Consider the following 23,156-nt stretch of genomic DNA (forward strand, 5'->3'; position numbering starts at 1 on the left):
ACCTGCTTTGATTTTCTTTTATATATATATATATATATATAACAAAATTATGCTTGAATTTTGCCCAATGTTTTCAAAATACCCCTATTTTCTTAAAATTATAGCATTAACTTTCCTATTTTACCAAAAAATTCAAAATTAACATAGAAATTTATAAGAATTTTATATAGAAATTAGGAAAACCGTTTGAATGTGGCGCTGTTCTTATTTTACTGGAGGGTTTGAATTAGCCCCCCATATTTCTCCCGAGATAAGATGAGCAATCTGTCTTTTCATAGCTATCGTCCCACTACAAAAATATTGGACCCTGATAAAAAATATAGTGAAATCAGCTTTCCTATTCTTTTCCGGGCCCAAAAATCATCTTTCCTATTCTTTCCCGGACCCAAAAATCATCTTTCCTGTTCTTTCCCAGCCCAAGAGAGAAGTTTACTTCTTAATCTTTCCCGGGCCTCTTTCCTTTTCTTTCCCGGACCCAAAAATCATCTTTCCTATTCTTTCCCAGGCTCACGAGAGAAGTTCACTTCTTAATCTTTCCCAGGCCCAAGAGAGACGTTCACTTCTTAAAATATGCCATATACGTAGCGGGAACAAAGGAAGGAGTCAGATATATCCCAACGGGAGTAATATCCCATATATGTAGCGAGAAAAGGAGAAGGAATGAGATATATCCCAACGAGAGTAAGAGTAGTAACATTCTAATAAATTTATACTTAATTTTTACCTTTTAAATAATTGTTCCACCATTTCAAATCCTAATTTTGCTTAACATTTTAATAGACAAATATATTTTTTAAATTTAGAGCAAAGTTTTTTTTTTATTATTATTATTTATTTAGCCTTATTTTGAACATTTCTTGTAATATATATATATATATATATATAATGATTTGAAGTTTGTAACCTTATAATTAACCCTATTGCAATCACCTATATAAATAAATAAATAAAAGAACGGAAAGGAGTAATAACGTATTAAAATATTTTTCAAAGTAAATTAAAGAACAAGAAGAAATTCATAATCAAGATTCTTAACTAGATTTAAACATTTAATCACTGTATACCACATGAACCAACTGAGGTTTCCAATGCTAGCAATACAGCAGACCATCACCCATATAATGCATGCCATGGCTCCTTCACATCTTTTGATTTCTCTTTTGGATTCCAAACAATTCCTTCTCTTGAAAAGCCGAGGGACAAGGAGTTTGCTAACAGCTCACCCATTTCACTCACAATCTGGACAACAAACCCACGAACAATTTGTAAAAAAACAACTATACAAACAACTCAACCAACAATCCAACCCCGCCCCACCCACCGCTAACAGATTTTGTCCTCTTTGGACTTTTTCTTTTGAGTTTCCCCTTAAGATTTTTAAAACGCGTTTGCTGGGGAAAGGTTTTCACACCCTTATAAAGAATGTTTTGTTCTCTTCCCAACCGATGAGGGATCTCACAATCCACCCCCCTTCGAGGCCCAGCGTCCTTGTTGGCACACCGCCTCGTGTCCATCCCCCTTTCGAGGCTCAGCCTCCTCGCTAGCATATCATCCAGTGTTTGGCTTTGATACCATTTGTAACCGCCCAAGCCCACCACTAGCAGATATTGTCCTCTTTCGGCTTTCCCTTCCAGGGTTCCTCTCAAGGTTTTTAAAATGTGTCTGCTAAGAAGAGGTTTCCCCACACCCTTATAAAGAATGTTTCGTTCTCTTCTCCAACCGATGTGGGGTCTCACAATCCACTCCCTTCGAGGCCCAGCGTCCTTGCTGGCACACCGCCTCGTGTCCATCCCCCCTTCGGGGCTCAGCCTCCTCGCTAGTATATCGCCTAGTGTCTGACTCTGACACCATTTGTAACAGTCAAGCTCACTACTAGTAGATATTGTCCTCTTTAGGCTTTCCCTTTCGGGGTTCCGCTCAAGGTTTTTAAAATGTGTTTGTTAGGGAGATGTTTCCACACCCTTATAAAGAATGTTTCGTTCTCCTCCCCCAACTGACGAGGAGGAAGTACTAATTATGGAAATTTAAAGGGATTTGAATAGAAACTATATTCATGCTCAGAATTTGGATAATATCATGGCTAACTATGTGTAACAAACTACTAGCGATGGGATAAGTACCTGAATCTCTTCTCCTGCAGCTTGATTGGAAAGACTGCGACCTGTTTGTCCAACAACAAAAAAAGCAGGAATGTTCAAGATGCGAATCAAGTGAAATAAACAGGCCAGTTGTTCGCAATAGATCTGTGAAGTCGATGGCAGTTTCTGGACTTTGGCACCCATCGTTCGAGAAATATCTGTTTCTGGACCTACCTCGGTACCGTACAGAAGAACGGTCCGATCACTTTTAGTGTTAGTTTTGCTCTCCCACTTGAGCTTCGAGGATGTAATAACAGATGGGACTACAAGAGTGGGTTTTGATTTTAAAGAAGAGGGTGAACGTTGTCCTGCTATGTGTGAAAGAACTACATCTACAGCACATGCCAAGACTGGAGGTTCGTAGCTTTGTAAGATTAATACTGAAACCTGAAAATTTAAGCAAAAAACAATATGGGACGTGCATGAACTCAGATCAGTCGACAGAAGCAAGTAAAATGTTGTTCCAGAAGATCACATTCTATACTTACAAACTTTGAGACCAGATCAAATCTGATTCATGGAAAATCTTTGATACGAAGTCTTCTGCAACTTGGTAGATATATGCTCAAGATAAAAGTACATAAAAAATAGCGTTAAAAACCCGATACCATTTCACACATTTTTGACACATATCTAACGATAATCCTAAGTTGCAAAACTGAATGGTACGGTACTGTTCTGTTCAATTTCCGACCAAGAATCAATTGATTAATACCTAAACTGTAAAAGCTCAAGCCCACCGCTAGCAGATATTGTCCTCTTTAGACTTTACCTTCTGGACTTCCTCTCAAGGTTTTAAAACGTGTCTGCTGGGGAGATATTTTCACACCCTTAAAAGGAATGTTTCGTTCCCCTCTCCAACCGATATGGGATCTCACATAAACCAACCTCCTCACAACTCATCAGCTTTACCATACCACATTCCAAATGGTAATAAAAGAAAGAAATTCTTCTACCCCCTTAAGAGAGACCTAACTTAGCGTTTAATGTAAACTTTTTCTTTACAAAAGAATGCATCAAATGTGCCAAAACAAAATCCATAGGACAATTAGAGAAGTGGGACTAAAGTTACGAAAGAAAGGGGAGAATTCACACTAAGAGAGAGCAATATAGGTCATATGCTCATAAAAACTATCAAAACAATAGCTTTTTCCTTGAAAATGCATTGATTTCTTGGGAGAATTTACAACTAGAGAGCAATATAGGTCATATGTTCAAAACTATCAAAATCAGTGGCTTTGTCCTTGAAAATTGCGCTGATTTCTTTCCAACTAAACTGACCAAAGAAAGGCTCTCGTGAAATTTATCCAAATGACTTCCTTCTCTTTAATAAAAGGGTGGCCAATAAAAACCGCCTCTAGCAAAGTGATCTTATCTCCCAATTGAAGGCCATTATGATAATCTTCCAAAACGAATTTACAGATGGGCAGGAGATATCAGATGCAGCAAGGTCTCTGCATCCCTCTGACACGGCACACACCAATTTGGCGAAGAGACAAGCCAAGGGGCATTCCTTTGGAGCACATCACCAGTACACATGCTTCCATGGCTAAGCTCTCATATGAAAATTAGTACTTTATAACGGTTCAAGCCCACCACTAGCAGATATTGTTCTCTTTTGGCTTTCCCTTTGAGGCTTCCCCTCAAAGTTTTTAAAACGCGTCTGCTAGGGAGAGGTTTCCACACCCTTATAAAGAATGCTACGTGATCCTCCCCAACCGATGTGGGATCTCATACCTTTCCATTCACTCGGATCTCTTCCGTTTCATCGATTTTGTCCGGATCCTCCTTTTCTTCCGAAAAAAGGGAAGGAGAAGTATCTTCTTCGGTGGATCCCTCTTGTTCCTGTTTAGTCCCCTTCGTTTCTTTAAGTTTCTTAGTAAGAATGGGGATGGTATTCTGCCTAGATAGTGGACACAACTAATAAATAAGAGAATACTAAAGATTCGCCAAAAACAATAAAATCCTAATACTTTTTATCAATCCTTCTTTCAGTTCTCATTAAGCAATCACTCCATAATACACAAGTGTAAACTCCATAGATAAACCAGCTGAAATTATCTATTAAGAAATTTGAAGTTGGATAATTTGTTCATTATTTGCTTAACGCTGACATTCTCCATAAAACTTCAACCATTTTTCAACAACTACTAACATCATTGGAAACCTAAATAAGTACCTGATAAATTCCCTTATCGTCGAGATAGTGAACGACGCTCCCGGAGGCCTTGTGGTCTTTGATTGCATACTCCTCCAGGGAGAACTCAAAGTCTTCATCACTGTATCAAATCAAACAAAATTTGATCGGTTAGTCGGAAAGTTACTTGAATTCAATGGAGGAAAATAAAACGAGGGGGAGTTGAGCTAACAGCGTTGTAACCGTGAAAGGCGGATTAGGGCGAAGAGCTCCGACAATGGCTGAGGAGAAACCCTCAGAATCTCTGACGAGAAATATTACTTTCGGAGCTAATTTCATTCTCTTATCTCTGAGCTCCAACTCTGAGATGGTGAATCGCCGGCGGGCAAGATCGAATGTACAATACCTTCCGATGCTCTATCGGCTTTTCGAGCTTCTCGTTCTCTGCTTTCATTCACTGCGCTTCTTTCACAACGAAGATCATCGAAACGTCGTCGTTGTACATCCTTAAACATTTGGATCAAGTAGGGACACATGAGCCAATACAACATTTGAATAAGAGCGATTATGAGGATACACTATTTATAACAATAAGGTCTGTAAGTGTGAGATCCCACGTCAGTTGGAGAATAAAACGAAATATCCCTTATAAGGGTGTGAAAAATTTAAAATTGTGAGGCTGACGACGATACGTAACGAATCAAAACAGATAATATCTAGCAGCGGTGAGATTGGGCTGTTACAAATGGTATCATAGTTAGTCACCAAACAGTGCGAAGCACTGGTCAGAGTAAGGCTAGACCCTCTCCATAGTAGATGCATCTTAAAACCTCCTCAAGGGAAGTCTATAAGGAAAATCCAAAAAATGATAATATCTGCTGGTGGTGGGCTTAGGCTGTTACAAATGGTATCAGAGCCAGACACGGGATAGTATGCGAGCGGGGATCCTGGGCTCCCAAAGAAGGTAGACTGTGAGATCCCACATCGGTTGGAGAAGGGAATGAAGTATTCCTAATAAGGGTGTGGAAACCTCCCCCTAATAGACACATTTTAAAACCGTGAGACTGACAGCGATACATAACAGGTCAAATCGGACAATGTCCGCTAGCGGTGGGCTTGGACTGTTACAGTTAGGACAATCTTCATTTTAAAAATGAAGAGTAAGTTAGATTGTAAAGCCTATTTTCAAATTGATCGAGTTGATCCGACAAAATAAAAATCAATATAATTTTTAAAAATTATATGATATTTTATGCTTGTTCCATATATAATATAAGGTACAAAAAGGATAATATAGTCTTTTTTTTTCTTTTTTTTTTATACACATTTTTGTCTCTACTATATGAAAAAAGATTCCATAGCTTTAATAAAATTTCTAAATATAAGATAAAAACATTTTGAATAATGCGCTTATCAACTTCGTATTACAATGCCTAAGGACCACCATTACTAACACTTTGCACGTGTGAGATATATTTTTTTTTTTTAGTAAATTCAATAACTTTTGCACAAAAAATATAAAATTTATATTTTAAAAAAAACCTAATGTACCGTAAAAAGTTGATAATATATGCATTTCCAACACATGGCTGTGACAAAGAGTATTGCGGAAGGTCACAGATCATAATGGATTTTGGTTAACTCCATGTCGAGTCAAGAAACATGGGTGAAACAGGGCTTTGCCAAGGGCCTCGAGCCCCACCCTAATCCACCAAATTAGGTCAACTCTACTTGTTTGTCCAGTTGATCGATCATACATGCTTTACACGTTAACGCGAGGAATGACATTTTCAGACCATAAATACTACACTAAAACTTTTAAAGACAATATCTTACAAAATATATATATATATATGTAATGTGTGACATGTCACGACACAACTATGAAATCCCATATCAATTGGAGAAGGGGAAGGAGTGCCAACGAGGACGTTGGGCTCCGGAGGTAGATCGTGAGATCTCACATCGATTGGAGAGGGGAATGAAACATTCTTATAAAGGTGTGGAAACCTCTTTCTAACACACACGTTTTAAAGCTTTGAGAGGAAGCCCAGTAGTGAAAACCCGAAAAGGACAATATTTACCAATAGTGAGCTTGGACTATTACAACAATGGTCTATAGACACACAACAGAAAGACTTCAAATCGCACTGACCTAACTTTTTTGACTTTTAGCTTTAAAATAACACACTGCATACTTTTAAAGTCGACTCGAGAATTTGAGTCACAAAACGATGGTTCGAGTTAAAAGTTAGAACAAGTTTGATCGAGACATAAAGAGAGATAAAAATGGCAAAAAAAAGAGGGTGAGATGATGGGATAGAGAGGGTTGTGGTTGAGGGAAGCCATATGCCTTGGCTTGGGCTATACATACTCACTCGCCCCCATAGTCAACTAGTGTGGCACCACTTTTTGGACCACACCCTATATATCCAACACATTATTATCAACCATATTCCATCTTTTGATCTTTTCCTTAGTGCCCCCACACTACATACCAAGCTCGTTTAGAATGTTCGGGTTGTAATATCGAGGTGTCATGTCATGATTTGGTAGTCGGTTAAATGAATTACAAATTGGAATTAATGATCAGCCACATGGTAGAAATGACTAGACAAGTAAAAACGTTTTAAAGTCCGTGAAATTTGGGTTCGTGGAATCTAACTGATTTGGTATGACATGCTTATTGTATTGGGCATGACCCATTAAGTCATTTCATGTCAGATATTGTCCACTTTGGCCCACTACGTATTGTCGTTTGTCTCGCTGTTTTAAAACGCGTTTACTAGAGAGAGGTTTCCACATCCTTATAAGGAATGCTTCGTTTCCCTCTCCAACTGATATAGGATCATAGTGTCCCCACTGGCACACCGACCCATGTCTAGCTCTGATACTATTTGTCACCGTCCAAACCCACCGCTAGCAGATATTATCCGCTTTAGCTCATTACATACACCGCAGCCTCACGGTTTTAAAACGTGTTTACTAGGAGAGATTTTCACATCCTTAAGAAATGTTTCATTCCTCTCTCTAACTGACGTGGGATCTCACCGATCTTTTTTTCATAATATCCTCTTGGACTCGATCTTTTAAGGGTACGAGCCAATTTACGTGCATACGAAATTATTTTTCAAATGGAAAAGTAAGAAATTTTTTTTGGAATAGATCCCGATATCCAAAGTACATGCGATAGGTTGGGTTGGGTGAGTGGTTGTCATCTTCTTCCCCACTTGTTATTTAAAAACCTCCATTCTCTTTCGAAAAAGACTTTTTTTTTTTTTTTTAATTTCTTATAATTCAATCCGCTATTGATATTGATTTAAATATAGATGTCGATCGATCATGAACCCTAAATCGATTTTAGGATCTCTCGAACCCTAAATCGGTTTTATGATCCCTCGAACCCTAAATCGATTTTAGGGTTTTAGGGTCTTCCAAACCCTAAATCGATTTTAAGATTTAATACCAAAGGAAAAGAGAGAGAGAGAATATAGAAGATCGGAAAAGTTTCGTTGAATAGAAAGAGCTTAAATATGCTTGATAAAACGTATTAACCGTAAAAAAAAAAATAATAATAAAAAAAAATTCAAATACTACACCGACATAAACCAAATATCGTAATCTAAAACGAACCTAAATCGCATCTTTTAAAATAACCCACGTCAAATAATGAGTCGAACTAATAAAAATTAAGAAATTCAAAGGACGATTTTGTAAAATTTAAAAAGGAGAGATATTTTTCTTTTTTTAATTAATTTATTTTTAATTTTAAATAGAGTATAGCCCAAAAGTCATATTTATTTAGTCAACTTTTAATAATGTCACGGAAAAATCATTATAGGACAAAAAAAACTCTATTTATGCACTCATTTTTTTTAATTAATAATTTAACTGATAATTTCGAATAAAATTAAAAAAATAATTATATTATTGTCATTTAATTCAATATATTAATTAATATCTTATATTATATTCATATGCCACAAATATATAAAATGGAGTGGATAATGTATAATGGAATAATTAATTAAAAAATTTAAAAATTTATATATATTAATAAAATCTCTTCATAAAAATTAATAAAAATCGTTGGGATATAATTAATTTAGTTATTTATTAGATCGTATATAATTTATTAAATAAAACATTAATTATCATCTTAATGGTTGATGGTTCAGTCTCTCCACTGAGAGCTCGAAAAATAGTCTATCCTTTTTAAAAGGTTGTCTTTTATTGAGACTCTAGCTTGACTCTCCCTCATTCGACCGGCCTACCTTTCTAGTCCTCCACTGACTGGCTTGCTTTCATAGCAGTCTAAAAGTTTGTGCTCGTTGACTAGTTCGCCTCCGTTTGGAAAAAATATTACCTTTTTGACCCTCTAGCGGTCGACTCGCTTCCGTAGCAGTCTAAATGTTTGTGCTCGTTGATTAGTTCACCTCTGTTCGAGGAAAATATTACCTTTTTTATTCTCCAGCGGTCGGCTCGCTTCCGCAATCTAAAAGCCTGTGCTCGTTGATCAGTTCACCTCTGTTTGAGGAAAATATTACCTTTTTGATCCTCCAGCAGCCGACTCGCTTTTGCACTAGTCCACAAGCCTGTGCTCGTTGATCAATTCGCCTCCACTCGGGGAAAATATTACCTTTTTTATCCTCCAATCGTTGGCTCGCTTTCGTAGCAGTCTAAAAGCCTATGTTCATTGATCAGTTCGCCTTCGCTCGGGGAAAATATTACCTTTTTTATCTTCTAGCAGTCGACACGCTTCCACAGCCGTCTAAAAGCTTGTGCTCGTTGATCAACTCGCCTCCGCTCGGAAAAAATATTATCTTTCTGATCCTCCAGCGATCGGTTCGCTTTCGCAACATTCTAAGAGCCTATGCTCGTTAATCAATCCACCTCCGCTCGAGGGAAATATCTCCATTCTTACAACGATTCTATCAACGAACGCGTCTCTGGGCGTTCTATATTACCTAGTTTTCTTGAAGTAAGATCGGTTAACATGTCTTTATCTTACCTCGCTCCCCGAGTGTAAACGCAAACATATATTATATTTTAACCTAATTTTTTAAGTGTGAGAGTATCTTGTATTCCATTGGAGGAAGACATATAATTAAAGCCAAGAAGGGGAGAAAAAACCAGAGACAAGACACAAGAACAAACCATGAAACAACCAACACATCCTTCAGCTACTGTCCTTCTTCTTCTTCTCTCTTCTTTGCTGCTCACTCCCACCGCCGCCATTAAAAGGGTTAGTTCATTTTCTTTGCTTTTCTCTCATTTTCTCTCTCAAATTTTCACCCATTTGCAGTCCTATGTCGTCTACATGGGAGCTCATTCCCACGGCGGTCGGAAACCCGCCAACATCGTCGCCGATTCTCACCGTGACCTCCTCCGACCATATCTCGAGAGGTACGTTTTCAAAAAAAAAATCGACTTTATCATTACCCATTAGCCAAATAATAATGTTCGAACTCTCGATTATTTAACGGTCGATTTATTATCTTTTTAGTGGAAATGAATTCGCCGAAGATGTCATCTTTTACTCGTACACTAGACATATCAATGGCTTTGCAGCAATGTTGGAAGACCAAGTAGCTGCTCGATTAGCTCGTAACTATTCTTTCTCTTTTCGTTCATCGTTAATATCTCAAATTCGAACATTTAATACGAAATTTAGAGAAAAAATGTAAAATTTTTAATTATAATATCGATCACGTTTTGAGTTGATCGGTGATTTAACATTTTACGTGTATAAAACACAGAGCACCCGGAAGTGGTGTCGGTTTTTCCGAACCGAGGAAGACGGTTACACACGACACGATCATGGGAGTTCATGGAATTGGAGAACAATCATGGAGTTATAAGTTCAGAATCAATATGGAAGAAGGCAAGGTTTGGAGAAGACACCATTATTGGAAACCTTGATACTGGTTCGTTTTCTCTCTCTAACTTTCTCTCTCTTCTTTAATTAATTAATTATTTATTTATTAAATAATTAATTTTTATTTTAATAATATTTTTTCAAGCCCTTGACTTTTTTTTTTAATGAATAAAAACAAGATCTGATTTTTATTAGAGAATTAAAACGACGTAGTTTTGATTAGTTTAATATTTTTTATTTTTTGGAGAACTAAAAATATATTTTAATGGATCTGTGTTCAGTCTGTTTGACTCTCTTATCTGCAACCCCAATGGTTGATTTTTTAATCCATTTTTAATTAATTTATAAATAAATAAATTATTTTATATTTTAAATAAATTAAATTAATAAAAATACACTTGAAATTTGAAGAAGTTCGAGAACGAGTAGAAAGAAAATAAAAACATCGAATGCGATGGAGGAAGAAAAGTAAGAGAATGTAGATTCCAACGAACGGAAAATTGGGCAAAAGTAGAACGAAAGACTTTAATTAGTCAAGACGAAGATAGTAACCTCGAGACGATAATTGAGTCCCCGGTGATAGTTGATGACGTCAAAAACCTCAAAACGACGACATTGAAAGTAGATCTATATAATAATTTTAAGAGTGTTAAAAAATATTTATAAAATAAAAAGAATAAATATTTTACGAAACAGACGGTTAGACCCGTGATTGTTATAATTGGACTCAGGGGTATTTTGGTCATTTTGGGCATGGAATTTCAACAGGGGTATGGCCGGAATCAAAGAGCTTTAGTGATTACGATGATTTGGGACCAATTCCCCAAAGGTGGAGAGGAATATGCCAAAACCAAAACGATCCTTCCTTCCATTGCAATAGGTACTTTCTCTTTCCCTCTCTTTAATTTTTAAATTTTTTTTAATTTAAATAGCGGAGTAGAGATTCCGACCTACGTCTCGAGCGACGTTCGTATATTAATATCTTAGCTTTTATATTTTATCTTATTTAGAGTTCAAAGTCGAGTCTATCATAATTTTCGATTCTGATAATTTTTACTCCCGTTGTCCATTAAAAAAAAAAAAAAACCTAGAACTAAATATAAATCTCGATATGGAGATCAAATATGTACCCAACGCTCTATTTACAGAACTTTCTCTCTACTAATATCATAATTCTCGGTATTTTGAAAAAAAACAAATTCTAATTATAAATTAATTTCTCAATGCAAAACCTACCAACACCCGAACACGAGCGTAACTTAGCAATAAAGAAGTCTACTCGTTTTTTCAAAGGTAAAAGTTTGTCTAGAATTAGTTCAAGTAGGACCTACCAATATCAAGACGAAGTTGGGAATATTCAAATCGACTTTAGAAAAGATATAGTCGAGTATATCTTCTTTTCAATTATGCCCATAAGAATAATATCTTTATTTTTTATTCTCGACCCTTTTCACTTTTTATCTATATCTATCTATATATATATATAATATTTATTTTCAATCTAAAATATTGATTTACATATAAAATTAGGGTAGGGTCGACTTGGGAACAAACTCGACCAAAACAATTCAAACTCGCTTGAGTTTTTTCGATTTTTAAAAAATTTAATCCATCACGATTTTAAAATGGGTCTAACGTTCTCACCGACACACCAATCAATATCGAGTTTTGATATCACTTAATAGCTCGAGCTCAGTGCTAGTAGTGATATTGTCTACTTTTGCTCGTTGCATATAGCTTTTGGTCTCAAACTATTTGAATTATTTCATAGTTTATGCGCATGCACGTTCTTGATATTCTCTGAAATTTCTGTAAATTTGGTGGTAATTTGATCTCAAGGAAACTAATCGGAGCAAGATACTTCAACAAAGGCTACAAATCCGTTGTCGGTCATCTAAATTCTTCGTTCAATTCGCCGAGGGATAACGAAGGGCATGGTTCTCATACCTTATCGACGGCGGGCGGTAACTTCGTCGCCGGAGCTAGTGTTTTCGGCTTGGGAAAGGGCATTGCCAAGGGCGGATCTCCTAGGGCTCGGGTGGCCGCTTACAAGGTCTGCTGGCCTCCAGCGGCTGGGAATGAGTGCTTCGATGCCGATATATTGGCGGCGTTTGATGTGGCGATCCACGATGGCGTCGATGTGTTGTCGGTGTCGCTTGGAGGAGATCCGAATCCGTTGTTTAACGATAGTGTTGCGATTGGATCATTCCACGCCGTGAAGCACGGGATTGTGGTGATTTGCTCTGCCGGAAATTCGGGACCAACAGCCGGTTCCGTGACGAATATTGCGCCCTGGCAGATCACCGTCGGAGCCAGTACCATGGACAGGAAGTTCCCTAGTCGTGTCGTTCTTGGGAACAAGAAGCAGATTGAGGTTAGTGCAACTTGTTCTTGAAATTATGTAGAGAGGAAATGAAGTTTAATGCAACATTTATGCTATGAAAGGAATTTCAAACCACCACAGATTTGAAACATAGGTTAAATTACAAAATCTTTTGTGCATAAACTTGAATTTTATACCTAACCAATCGTTAAACTTTCAATTTCATGAACTTCAAAAGTTGTGAAACAAGCCCATGATCGATTATAAGAATTATATGTTAAGAATCACGACTCTCTGCAAGGATATGATATTGTCTACTTTGAGCATAATTTCTTGTGGCTTTGACTTTGGTTTCCCCAAAATGACTCATACCACGGAGATGTATTCCTTCCTTATAAACTCATGATCATTCCCTTGATTAGTCAATTTGGGACTCCCTCCCAACAATTCTCCCCTTGATCAAAGTACACCATCGAGTCTTCCCTCAGATCTATGGAGCCCTCGAACAGCCTCCCCTTAATTGAGACTCGACTCCTTTCTCTGGAGCCCTTGAACAAAGTACACTCTTTGTTCGACACTTGAGTCACTTGTTACTTGACCTTCGAAGGTCCCAACTTCTTTGTTCGACATTTGAGGATTTTGTTGATAGGGCTAAGTTAAGGGCATGACTATGATAACATGTTAAGAATCACGACTTGCCATAATGGTATGATGTTGTCCACTTTGAGCATAAGCTCTCAAAAGGCCTCATATCAGTGGAGATAGTATTCCTTACTTATAAATCCATGATCATTCCCTCCCAACAATCCTCAACTGTATAAAGACTTCCATAAAACCAAAAGTTTAGGATTTACTTGATACAAACTGAAAGTTCAGTTTATCAATGGTGCAATTTGTCTAACGAAGAACACAATGTTTTGTAGGGCGAAAGCCTAACCCCTGAAGGTTTGCCAAGCAGGAAGTTCTATCCACTCATGAGTGCTGCAAATGTTAGATTGGCCAATGCATCAGCTCATGAAGCGTAAGAACATGGAACAATGATTTTCTGCTCTGTCTTAGCTATTGAAATTACCTTAGAATTATTGTGTTTAGGGTCTTTTTAGATTCGAATTTCTGAGTGTTCATAGTAATTGTCTCTGATTTCTTGAACTTTCCAGTCAATTGTGTAAAGCTGGTACGCTTGATCCTAAGAAGGCGAAGGGAAAGATCCTTGTCTGCCTTCGTGGTGATAATGCAAGAGTGGACAAGGGCGAGCAAGCAATGTTGGCTGGTGCTGTGGGTATGATTCTCGCCAACAATGAGCTCAGTGGGAACGAAATCCTTGCTGACCCACATGTTCTTCCAGCCTCGCACATCAACTTCACTGATGGCGTTGCAGTTTTTGCATACGTCAATTCAACCAAGTAAGTTGCTTCTATAACAGTAACAAGCATGTTTAGATTAACTTTCTAAATGCTTTAAAACATTTTCAAACATTTGGAATGTCAATTCAAACCGGTCCTAAATTAAGCACAACGGCAAACAACATTTGAGTTGTTTGGACCGTATGGCTATCCTGTGTCACAATCGCATTTTTCTTGACAACGGACTTTGCGATTGTGCAACACTCACTCCCAACACCAAGTGAGTCAAGCCAATTTGTATTCGTGTCGCCTACGGTCGGGTAATGTATGCTTGAGCCTTTGGCCCCATTTGAGAACAAGGTTTTAGAAAACGGGGATAGAGAGATTTTTGAAAGCGAGTTTGAAAGTAAGAAAGAGAGAAGATTTTAAAAGCAACGTTATATAGCTATAAGCAAAAGGCAACACAACGGCTTAAATAGCATATAACTTTCTGGATAGGGAGAATTTGACAACTAGTCGCATCCCTCGTACATTCTAAGGCGATTCAGGTCTGACAAGCTTAGACGTGGTTCCACTGAACGGTCATACAAAATCAGGGGGAGGAGTTGACAACTAGTCACACCCTCCCTATAGTACAAATGACGTAGACATGATTTCGTCGAGTAGTCGTACAAATAGGAAATACAATAGTAAGGCAATACAACATAAAATTAAGTAAAGGGTTCGACATGACATGGATATGCGGCCACATGCAACACACCCTGAACAAACCTGACCGTGACACCCTGCACATGGTCTATTATGTACATCACCATAAAGTAACTGAAACCTTTAAATTGTGAACAGGTTCCCTCAGGCTTACATCACAGGAGCTACAACTCAATTAGGTATAAGGCCAGCTCCATTTATGGCAGCATTTTCATCAGTTGGACCAAGCACTATTACTCCAGAGATCTTAAAGGTTGTCTTTTAGGCTCCATTTGATACTCATTTAGTTCATAAAATACGTGTCTGGTTTCTCACACTTCTTTATAATGGTATTCATCCAAAAAGAAACTTATTGTTTATAAACTTAATTTTTTAAGTCAAATGGATATCAAACGGGGCTTAGCTATAAGGATTGTTGGGTGATTTTTGTGTGTGCAGCCTGATGTTACAGCACCTGGGCTGAGTGTTATAGCTGCTTATACTGGAGCAGAAGGACCTACCAATCAAGAATATGATAAGCGTCGGGTTGCTTTTAACTCGGTATCAGGAACTTCCATGTCATGCCCTCATGTTTCTGGTATAGCTGGTCTCCTTAGAACTCTTTACCCTCACTGGAGTCCTGCCGCTATTAAATCTGCAATCGTCACCACGGGTAAAACAATTCAACGCCCTCGGTATTTTCTTTGCCACAAATCTTTGAAAACAAATAATCGGTCCTTATGTTTCGACTATATTTTCCCTATTGTTCTTATATTCGTTACTCTGAGTTTAATTTCCATTTGGTCCTAACATTTAAAAAAGTTACATTTTTACCATAATTTTTTACTTTAGTTTCCGTTTGGTCATGGGTTTCAAAATATTGCATCTTTTTTATCCTCGAGTTTTGAGTTTAGTTTCCATTTGGGTCCTAAGTTTCTAGATTTGACACTTTTACCTGAAGTGTGTACTAATTCTCGTTCTTGGTCATTGGTGTTAACTTTGATTAAAAGTGAGCATCGGTGAAAACTCACGAACACTGCCCTAAGTTTCTAGATTTGACACTTTTACTTCGAGTTTGTACTAATTCTCGTTTTTGGTCATTGGTGTTAGCTTTGATTAAAAGTGAGCATTGGTGAAAACTCACGAACACTACCTTAAGTTTCTAGATTTGACACTTTTACTTCAAGTTTGTACTAATTCTCGTTTTTTGTCATTGGTGTTAACTTTGATTAAAAGTGAGCATCGGTGAAAACTCACGAACAAAAGTGTGAAATCTTGAAATTTAGGATCATATGAAATCTAAGCTTACGAGCTGAGGGTAAAAGTATAATATTTTGAAAATTCAAGGACCAAATGGAAACTAAACGGACAAGTCAGGCGTCGTTCTTATTAGCTTCTATTTTTCGCAGCAAGCACCTTAGACAACAACTTCAAGCCGCTCCTCAACGCGTCCTACTCTGTGGCCACGCCATTCAACTATGGAGCAGGACACATTCATCCAAATAGAGCTACAGATCCTGGCTTGGTCTATGACATAACGGTTAATGAATATCTGTCATTTCTATGTGCCTTAGGATACAACAAAGCTCAACTATCACAGTTCTCCAATGGCCCCTTCAATTGCTCGGAGCCTATTAGTCTTACAAATCTCAACTATCCTTCAATCACTGTCCCTAACCTCTCGAGATCGATCACAATTACTCGAAGACTAAAAAATGTCGGTTCCCCCGGAACGTACAAAGCCAAGATAAGAAAACCGGCTGGGATATCGGTTTCGGTTAAGCCAAAGAAGTTGAGCTTCACAAGATTAGGTGAAGAGCTGAGCTTCAAAGTTCTCATGAAAGTCAAGGAAGGGAATGTAGGAAGGAAGAAGAATTATGTATATGGTGATTTGATATGGTCTGATGGTAAGCACCATGTAAGAAGCCCTATTGTGGTAATGGCAGTCTAGTCGAAAGCTAAAGAAAGTCGATTCAAACACGTCCACGATTCAATTCGTTGGCTTAGTTTCTTTATTTTAGCTCGACACCTCGACTTGTAGACGATGACTTTAGCTTGAGTCCTCTTTCCGCTCTTTTGGGTTGTTTGGCTCATGCTCGACCTTCGTCTTTTGTAATAATGATTGATACACAATTGGGACATTTGTATGCTTCTAATCAATTTGAAACGGGGAGACCAATAAGTTCGGGAAAAAGAATAAATAGTTTCAGGCAATGGAGACCAATAGGTAAATGAGCGAAGCCGGGAAGAAAAAGTCATTCCCTATTGATGGGCTCATCTTTGAATCATGTCTTGCTACGACTTATACATGATTGAGCCGCGACGGTTTTGGTGATATTTTTCGTGAAGAAGTTTCATGAGTCGTGTCAAAGCCAAATTTGTCGGTAAAAATTGCATTTAAAAATTTAAACAAAATAATAGTAATTTAACTTTTAATTAATTAAGATATGAAGGCGTACACTTGAGTTTTTGGAAGCATGTAAAATAAGCCTCCTCGAGATTGGTAAAGGTACAAACCAAATATTTGGAGGGTAGCGGGGAAATAATCAGGTGTGGGCCAGTGTACGGAAACGATATTTCATCGCTTCAAGTTCAACGGCGCTCCTGATCCTTGGGCCCACCTAAACTATGTTTTCGAATTTTAAAATTTTCATAAAAGGAAATTGACGGTGCTAATTTAATCATAATTTAATATAATTTTTTTTATTAATTTATGAGGTGCAGTGTACCTTCAGAATGTGTGGAATAATTTATTGTGCTTCAATTTTCATCTTAAAATGTATTTTCGAATTATTTATTTTGCTTTAATATTACATTTCCTTTTTTAGTTTAGTAATTAATTTTTCTATTTTATGGAAAAATAACATTTATTTTTATTTTAGCTCGGTTTGGACATTTTGGTGCTGAATTCGGGCTAATTTAGTAATTTATTTATTAAGGGTTACTCGAGTCCAATAATTTATTTAATAAGGATTACTCGGTTGAATTTGTTATTTATTAAGGGTTACTCGAGTCCAATAATTTGGTTCCAACCTCCACTTGATAATTTATGGTTGAGTTAGGTTCATTATCTAATAAGGGTTACACGAGTCGGATAATTTGATTCGAATCTCCACCTGATAATTTATGGTTTAGTTGGGTTAATTATTTAATAAGAGTTACTCGAGTCGAATAATTTGGTCCGATCCTTACCCTAATGATATATGGTTGAGCTAGGTTCGTTATTTAATGAAGGGTACTCAGTAGAATAATTTGGTTCAATCCTCAGCCTAATGATTTGGTTCGATCCTCAACCTGATAATTTATGGTTCAGGTGAGTTCATTATTGAATAAGGGTTGCTCGAATTACAAAAATTTATGAATCGAACAATCGGGTTCGGTCGGATGCATCTTGATGGTAACGGACTTGCGATCGTGCGACACTAACTTTCCAACAACAAGTGAGCTAAGTCAATTCGTTCTTACGTCGCCTACGGCCAAACGACGTATGCTCGAGCCTCTGGCCTCGATTTAAGAAGAAGATTTTAGAAAACGAGAGCAGAGAGTTATTTTCGAAAGAGAGATTTTGAAAGAGACGTTGTATATGTAAACAAGAGAGTTCACAGTATATAACTATTGGTAGGGGGTATATATGCAAGCAAGAGAGTAACAACAACGGTTCACAGTTATATATGCGAGGAAGAGAGTAACAACAACTCTACTATGGGTAGGGATCGGGTTAGAGCCAGTTTATGGTCGACACGTGGAATATTAGTTTAATTTAATTTAATTAAAAAATATAGAAAATATTAGAATGAAACCGTTCCCAAAAAATCTGAAAAAGGAAGAGTCCATGTGACTAATGGATAGATCCGTGAATCCACGTCCACTCAAATCTCATAAAATTAGAAATAATATTAATTTCCTTTTAATTTTATTGGGGAACCGCTCGAATTTTCTTTTTCCCCATATTGCCCCTATCAGGACCACGTTCTGCGTCTAGAAAACCGAGGGTAAACGACGTAATAAAGTGGAAATATGAAGGGTAAAATCGACACTGAGACCACATCAAATATCAGTGGCAAAGCGGTTCCCTCATTCGGCAGTTGAGCTGCGAGCTAATCTCTAGTTTTTTGTTTTTCCCGGGCACTGTCTGATCGGTGAACAAACCGGATTTCGCTTTGTGAATTTGGATTGATTCTCCAATGGCGTCTTCTATTGCTGCCGGTGGAGTTCTCAGAGTCTCGACGACGTCGGGGTCTTCGTCGTCGAACGGCGGTTCTAACCGTGTAAGGGGAAGCAGTGTTCGAAGCCTCTCGTTCGGTGCGTCTCTCATTTCTGGTGACAAGATCGACTTTAGAGGTTCTGCTTTGGGATCACGACGTGTTTCAGGTGGTAGAGCGGCTCCTTTGATCGTCTCTCCGAAAGCGGTTTCTGATTCCAAGAACTCTCAGACTTGCCTCGATCCCGATGCTAGCCGGGTTGGTATTCTTGGTTTCTTTGTGTTGTTCTCTGAATGCGTTAATCGATTGGAATCGAATAGATTTATTGCCTGTTGTACTTGATGCGTTCGCGGAGTTTATTTCGTTTGATTTCCTGTATTGAGCCGCTGCGATTTGTTTCTAGAATGGATGGTGATTTAATGGCGTCTGTTATCTGTTTTTGTGTGGTTAGAGTGTGCTTGGGATTATTCTGGGAGGTGGTGCTGGAACGCGGCTCTATCCGCTCACTAAGAAGCGGGCGAAGCCTGCTGTTCCTCTTGGAGCAAACTACAGGCTGATTGACATTCCTGTTAGCAATTGTCTCAACAGCAACATTTCCAAGATTTATGTTCTAACGCAATTCAATTCTGCGTCTCTTAATCGTCATCTTTCCCGAGCTTATGCGAGTAACATGGGCGGTTACAAGAATGAAGGATTCGTTGAGGTTCTTGCGGCCCAGCAGAGTCCGGAGAATCCAAATTGGTTCCAGGTGATGGAATTAAAATTAGGTTTATTCTTTCATAATTCATGCGAAAATTGGAATCCCTGAAACCTTCCATTTTGTTCAGAACATTGATCTTGTGATATACTCTGTCTTAACACTTCCGATTTCCTAATGCATTTTCTTTAAGTTTGTCTTGATCTGATATACTCCGTCTTATCTCATAAATGTTTGGCATTGAAACCTGCAGGGAACAGCTGATGCGGTTAGGCAGTATTTATGGCTATTTGAAGAACACAATGTTTTGGAGTATCTAGTTCTTGCTGGCGATCATTTGTACCGAATGGATTACGAGAGATTTATTCAAGCACACAGGGAGACTGATGCAGATATCACTGTAGCTGCACTTCCCATGGATGAAAGCCGTGCTACTGCATTTGGTCTGATGAAAATTGATGAAGAGGGACGGATAATTGAGTTTGCAGAGAAGCCAAAAGGAGACCAATTGAAAGCGATGCAGGTGAATCCAAACTCCAATACTTTTTATCATAATAAACTGTTCTCCTATGTCTTGATTCATAAGATTTTCTTGTTAGATGGGTTAGTCTAAAGCAGAAAAAAAAAAAAAAAAATCCTGTTTTCTTTCTTACAGGTTGATACTACTATTTTGGGTCTTGATGATGAGAGAGCGAAAGAGATGCCTTTCATAGCCAGCATGGGTATTTACGTTATCAGTAAGGATGTGATGCTGAATCTTCTAAGAGAAAAATTTCCGGGAGCAAATGATTTTGGGAGTGAAGTTATTCCTGGTGCAACTTCCATTGGAATGAGGGTATGGATATGATGATCTTATGCACCATAAATATATGTAATATCAATATTGATGAAAGTATTGTCCAAATATATCATAGAATTCGTTAGTGGAAAGTACCGAACAACGGTGGCCTTGACAATCGAGTTGTCAGATGCAAACTCTAGCCAGTACATGGGTAAGATCTTACCTCGGTTGGGGGGAGAACGAAACATTCTTTATAAGGGTGTGAAAACCTTTCACCAGTAGATACGTTTTAAAAATAAAAAATCTTGAGGGAAAGCCCCAAAAGGGAAGTCTAAAGAGGCCCCAAAAGAGAGTCTAAAGAGGACAATATGTGCTAGTGATTAAAGAAAATAATAGAAATTAAAAGAAAAAAAAGGCAAAGTAGTAGATGAATGAGTGCTGATCTTGAACTCATGTCACATTTGATTACTCTTGGTTTGCTGGAGAACGATGACTTCAGAGCTCGTAAGGGCTGCGATTTCTATAATAAAGATATTGATTTGACTTTGTAGGTGCAAGCTTACTTGTACGATGGCTACTGGGAAGATATTGGTACCATTGAAGCCTTTTACAATGCAAATCTGGGGATCACAAAGAAGCCAGTACCAGATTTTAGGTAATATTTGATTAAGTTATTAATGAATTGTTAAGTTATCATGTGTTTATTTGATACTCGAAACACCCAATTGCAGCTTCTATGATCGTTCGTCTCCAATCTACACCCAACCTCGGTACTTGCCGCCGTCGAAAATGCTCGATGCTGATATCACTGACAGTGTTATTGGTGAGGGCTGTGTCATAAAGGTAACTTCTTTACGAAGCTCTTTGCTATGCTAAGATGGTGTTATTACCTCGTCTTAACTGCATTATTCCTTCCCCTTTCCATAGTTGGAATAACCCCTTTTTTATTTTCTCCTCAGAACTGCAAGATTCATCATTCTGTCGTTGGCCTCCGATCTTGCATATCCGAAGGTGCAATCATAGAAGACACGTTATTGATGGGTGCAGATTATTATGAGGTCTGTAGCCAATAATAACCTTGTTTATCATGAGTTTCAGATAGCTTTGAGCTCTCTTGGAAGTACTTTTAGATTCTTATACATCATGAAAATGTTGGAAAACTATTATATTAAAATATAGAGCCATCTAAATGACTTGTAATTGTATGTTGAGGATTGTCAGGAGGAAATTCCACATTAACTAATTTAAGAAATGATCGTGAGTTTATAAGTAAGGAATATATCTTCATTGATATAAAACTTTTTTGGAAAGCTCAAAGCAAAGCTACGAGAACTTATGTTCGAATTGGACAATATCATATTATTACGAAAGTCATGCAATGTATCATTCGTTGAGGAGATAAATTGAGGGGTGGTTAGAGCATAAACTGATTTGTTGTTTTCCTTGTGGTGCTCCTCAGACGGACGCCGACCGTAGGTTATTGGCGGCAAAGGGTAGTGTACCAATTGGCATTGGCAGAAATTCCCACATCAAGAGAGCTATCATTGACAAAAATGCTCGCATCGGGGAAAATGTCAAGGTTTGTCATGTCAACTTTTGTTTGCTTTTATTTCGTTTTTAACATTTGTGTTATTATATCTTATCATGCATTTTCGGGGTGGGGTCGATTTCCATTATCTTTTTACTCTCAATCAAATCCCACTCCTTCCATTGAGAAGGAACAAAGGCAAATAGACAAGAAATGAGTTCATAAGAGCCTTTTCTCTCTCTTAAAGTAGTTTTGACGGTGGGAATAAATCTAGTACAAATCAGCTTCACATGGCCGCACACGTTTGGTCTTTTTTTATTTTTTTATTTATAATCTATATATTAAAAATTATGGTATAAACTTTTAATTAGGTATCTAACCCGTCCTTAACCCATGAAATTGTACTTACAAAAAAAAAAAAACCAACCACATTTGGAGATGATAACTAGTTAAACACACCATTTTTAAATTTCAAAGATCAATAGAATTTGTTGAGAACTTTTATAAGTGCGTGCCGAGTCTAAATACACATTTGGGTTGAGTGCCAATGAGTTGCCAATGAGTTGGGTATGAATGAACTGTGATATAATTGTCTCGACATTTGGTTGAGTGTCATGAGTTGGGTATGAATGAATTGCTATATAATTTTCTAACTGGCCGATTGATATTCATCGCAGATCGTGAACGGAGACGGTGTGCAAGAAGCAGCAAGGGAGACAGACGGGTATTTCATAAAGAGTGGGATCGTGACAGTAATCAAGGATGCTTTGATTCCCAGTGGCACTGTTATCTAAAGAGAGAACAGAACAGAACAGAGCAGACATGTTTTTCATTGAACTGGTGCCTCTCTCTCTCTCTCTCTCTTCCTCAGTTTTGGTTACTGTTCCATTTGGTAGTAAATGCAGAGTTTAGGGGAGAGAATCCACAGTCCACAGTCCCCACCATTAGGCACTGTTCTACTTTTAACTTATGCTGTAAATGTTCCTCCCCTCTTCCTCTTCTTCTGCACTCCATCATTTCATTACCTTCCTTCTTTCTCTTCATTTCCCCCCTTGTACCCCATTTCCTTCAAAATAATCACCTATTAAGAACAATAACAGCTCACTTTTTGAATATCATTCTTTCAAAGTTTTCTTTTTAATTATGGTCCATTCGTCTTTCGCATTAAATAAGTAAATATAGCTATGAGCATTTTAAGCACAAAAAATAACCTCCAAACTAAAAAGTTAGTAGCTCTAAATTCACTGGTGTTAGTGGAAGGATGTGGTGTTTGTTTACCTCCATTAGTTTGTAAGGGATCCAATGTAGACTTTGATAGGGATCAAATGGATGTTCATGTAACTTTATCATTGGACACTCAAGCAGAGACGCGTTTACTTGTGTTTTCTCATATGAATCTCTTGTCTTCAGCTCTCTTGTCTTCAGCTATTGAGGATCTGTAC

At 37.7% G+C, this 23,156-nt stretch overlaps 3 protein-coding genes across 3 annotated transcripts; 2 read left to right on the forward strand and 1 right to left on the reverse strand.

Moving 5' to 3' along the window:
- Positions 1 to 950: 950 nt before the first annotated feature.
- LOC111455326 lies at positions 951 to 4,760 on the reverse strand. The gene is made up of 4 exons (XM_023096945.1): positions 4,508 to 4,760; positions 4,318 to 4,417; positions 2,121 to 2,525; positions 951 to 1,239 (listed from the first exon to the last, which is right to left on the reverse strand). The coding sequence occupies exons 1-4, from the start codon at positions 4,612 to 4,614 to the stop codon at positions 1,111 to 1,113; spliced, it is 741 nt and encodes a 246-aa protein (XP_022952713.1). The 5' UTR covers positions 4,615 to 4,760; the 3' UTR covers positions 951 to 1,110.
- Positions 4,761 to 9,364: 4,604 nt separating this feature from the next.
- LOC111455314 (subtilisin-like protease SBT5.3) lies at positions 9,365 to 16,700 on the forward strand. Its single transcript, XM_023096929.1, has 11 exons — positions 9,365 to 9,520; positions 9,581 to 9,681; positions 9,782 to 9,882; positions 10,035 to 10,202; positions 10,922 to 11,033; positions 11,993 to 12,527; positions 13,400 to 13,497; positions 13,634 to 13,879; positions 14,666 to 14,780; positions 14,966 to 15,179; positions 15,916 to 16,700. The coding sequence occupies exons 1-11, from the start codon at positions 9,434 to 9,436 to the stop codon at positions 16,455 to 16,457; spliced, it is 2,319 nt and encodes a 772-aa protein (XP_022952697.1). The 5' UTR covers positions 9,365 to 9,433; the 3' UTR covers positions 16,458 to 16,700.
- A 1,871-nt stretch (positions 16,701 to 18,571) lies between these two features.
- LOC111455318 (glucose-1-phosphate adenylyltransferase small subunit, chloroplastic/amyloplastic) lies at positions 18,572 to 22,832 on the forward strand. The gene is made up of 9 exons (XM_023096934.1): positions 18,572 to 18,966; positions 19,160 to 19,456; positions 19,659 to 19,928; positions 20,061 to 20,240; positions 20,738 to 20,841; positions 20,918 to 21,029; positions 21,146 to 21,244; positions 21,646 to 21,765; positions 22,392 to 22,832. Exons 1-9 carry the CDS (start codon positions 18,691 to 18,693, stop codon positions 22,506 to 22,508), a joined length of 1,575 nt encoding a protein of 524 aa, XP_022952702.1. The 5' UTR covers positions 18,572 to 18,690; the 3' UTR covers positions 22,509 to 22,832.
- The last annotated feature ends 324 nt before the right edge of the window (positions 22,833 to 23,156 follow it).

Source organism: Cucurbita moschata, unplaced genomic scaffold (genome assembly GCF_002738365.1).
Source record: "Cucurbita moschata cultivar Rifu unplaced genomic scaffold, Cmos_1.0 Cmo_Scf00017, whole genome shotgun sequence".
Classification (NCBI taxonomy): domain Eukaryota; kingdom Viridiplantae; phylum Streptophyta; class Magnoliopsida; order Cucurbitales; family Cucurbitaceae; genus Cucurbita; species Cucurbita moschata.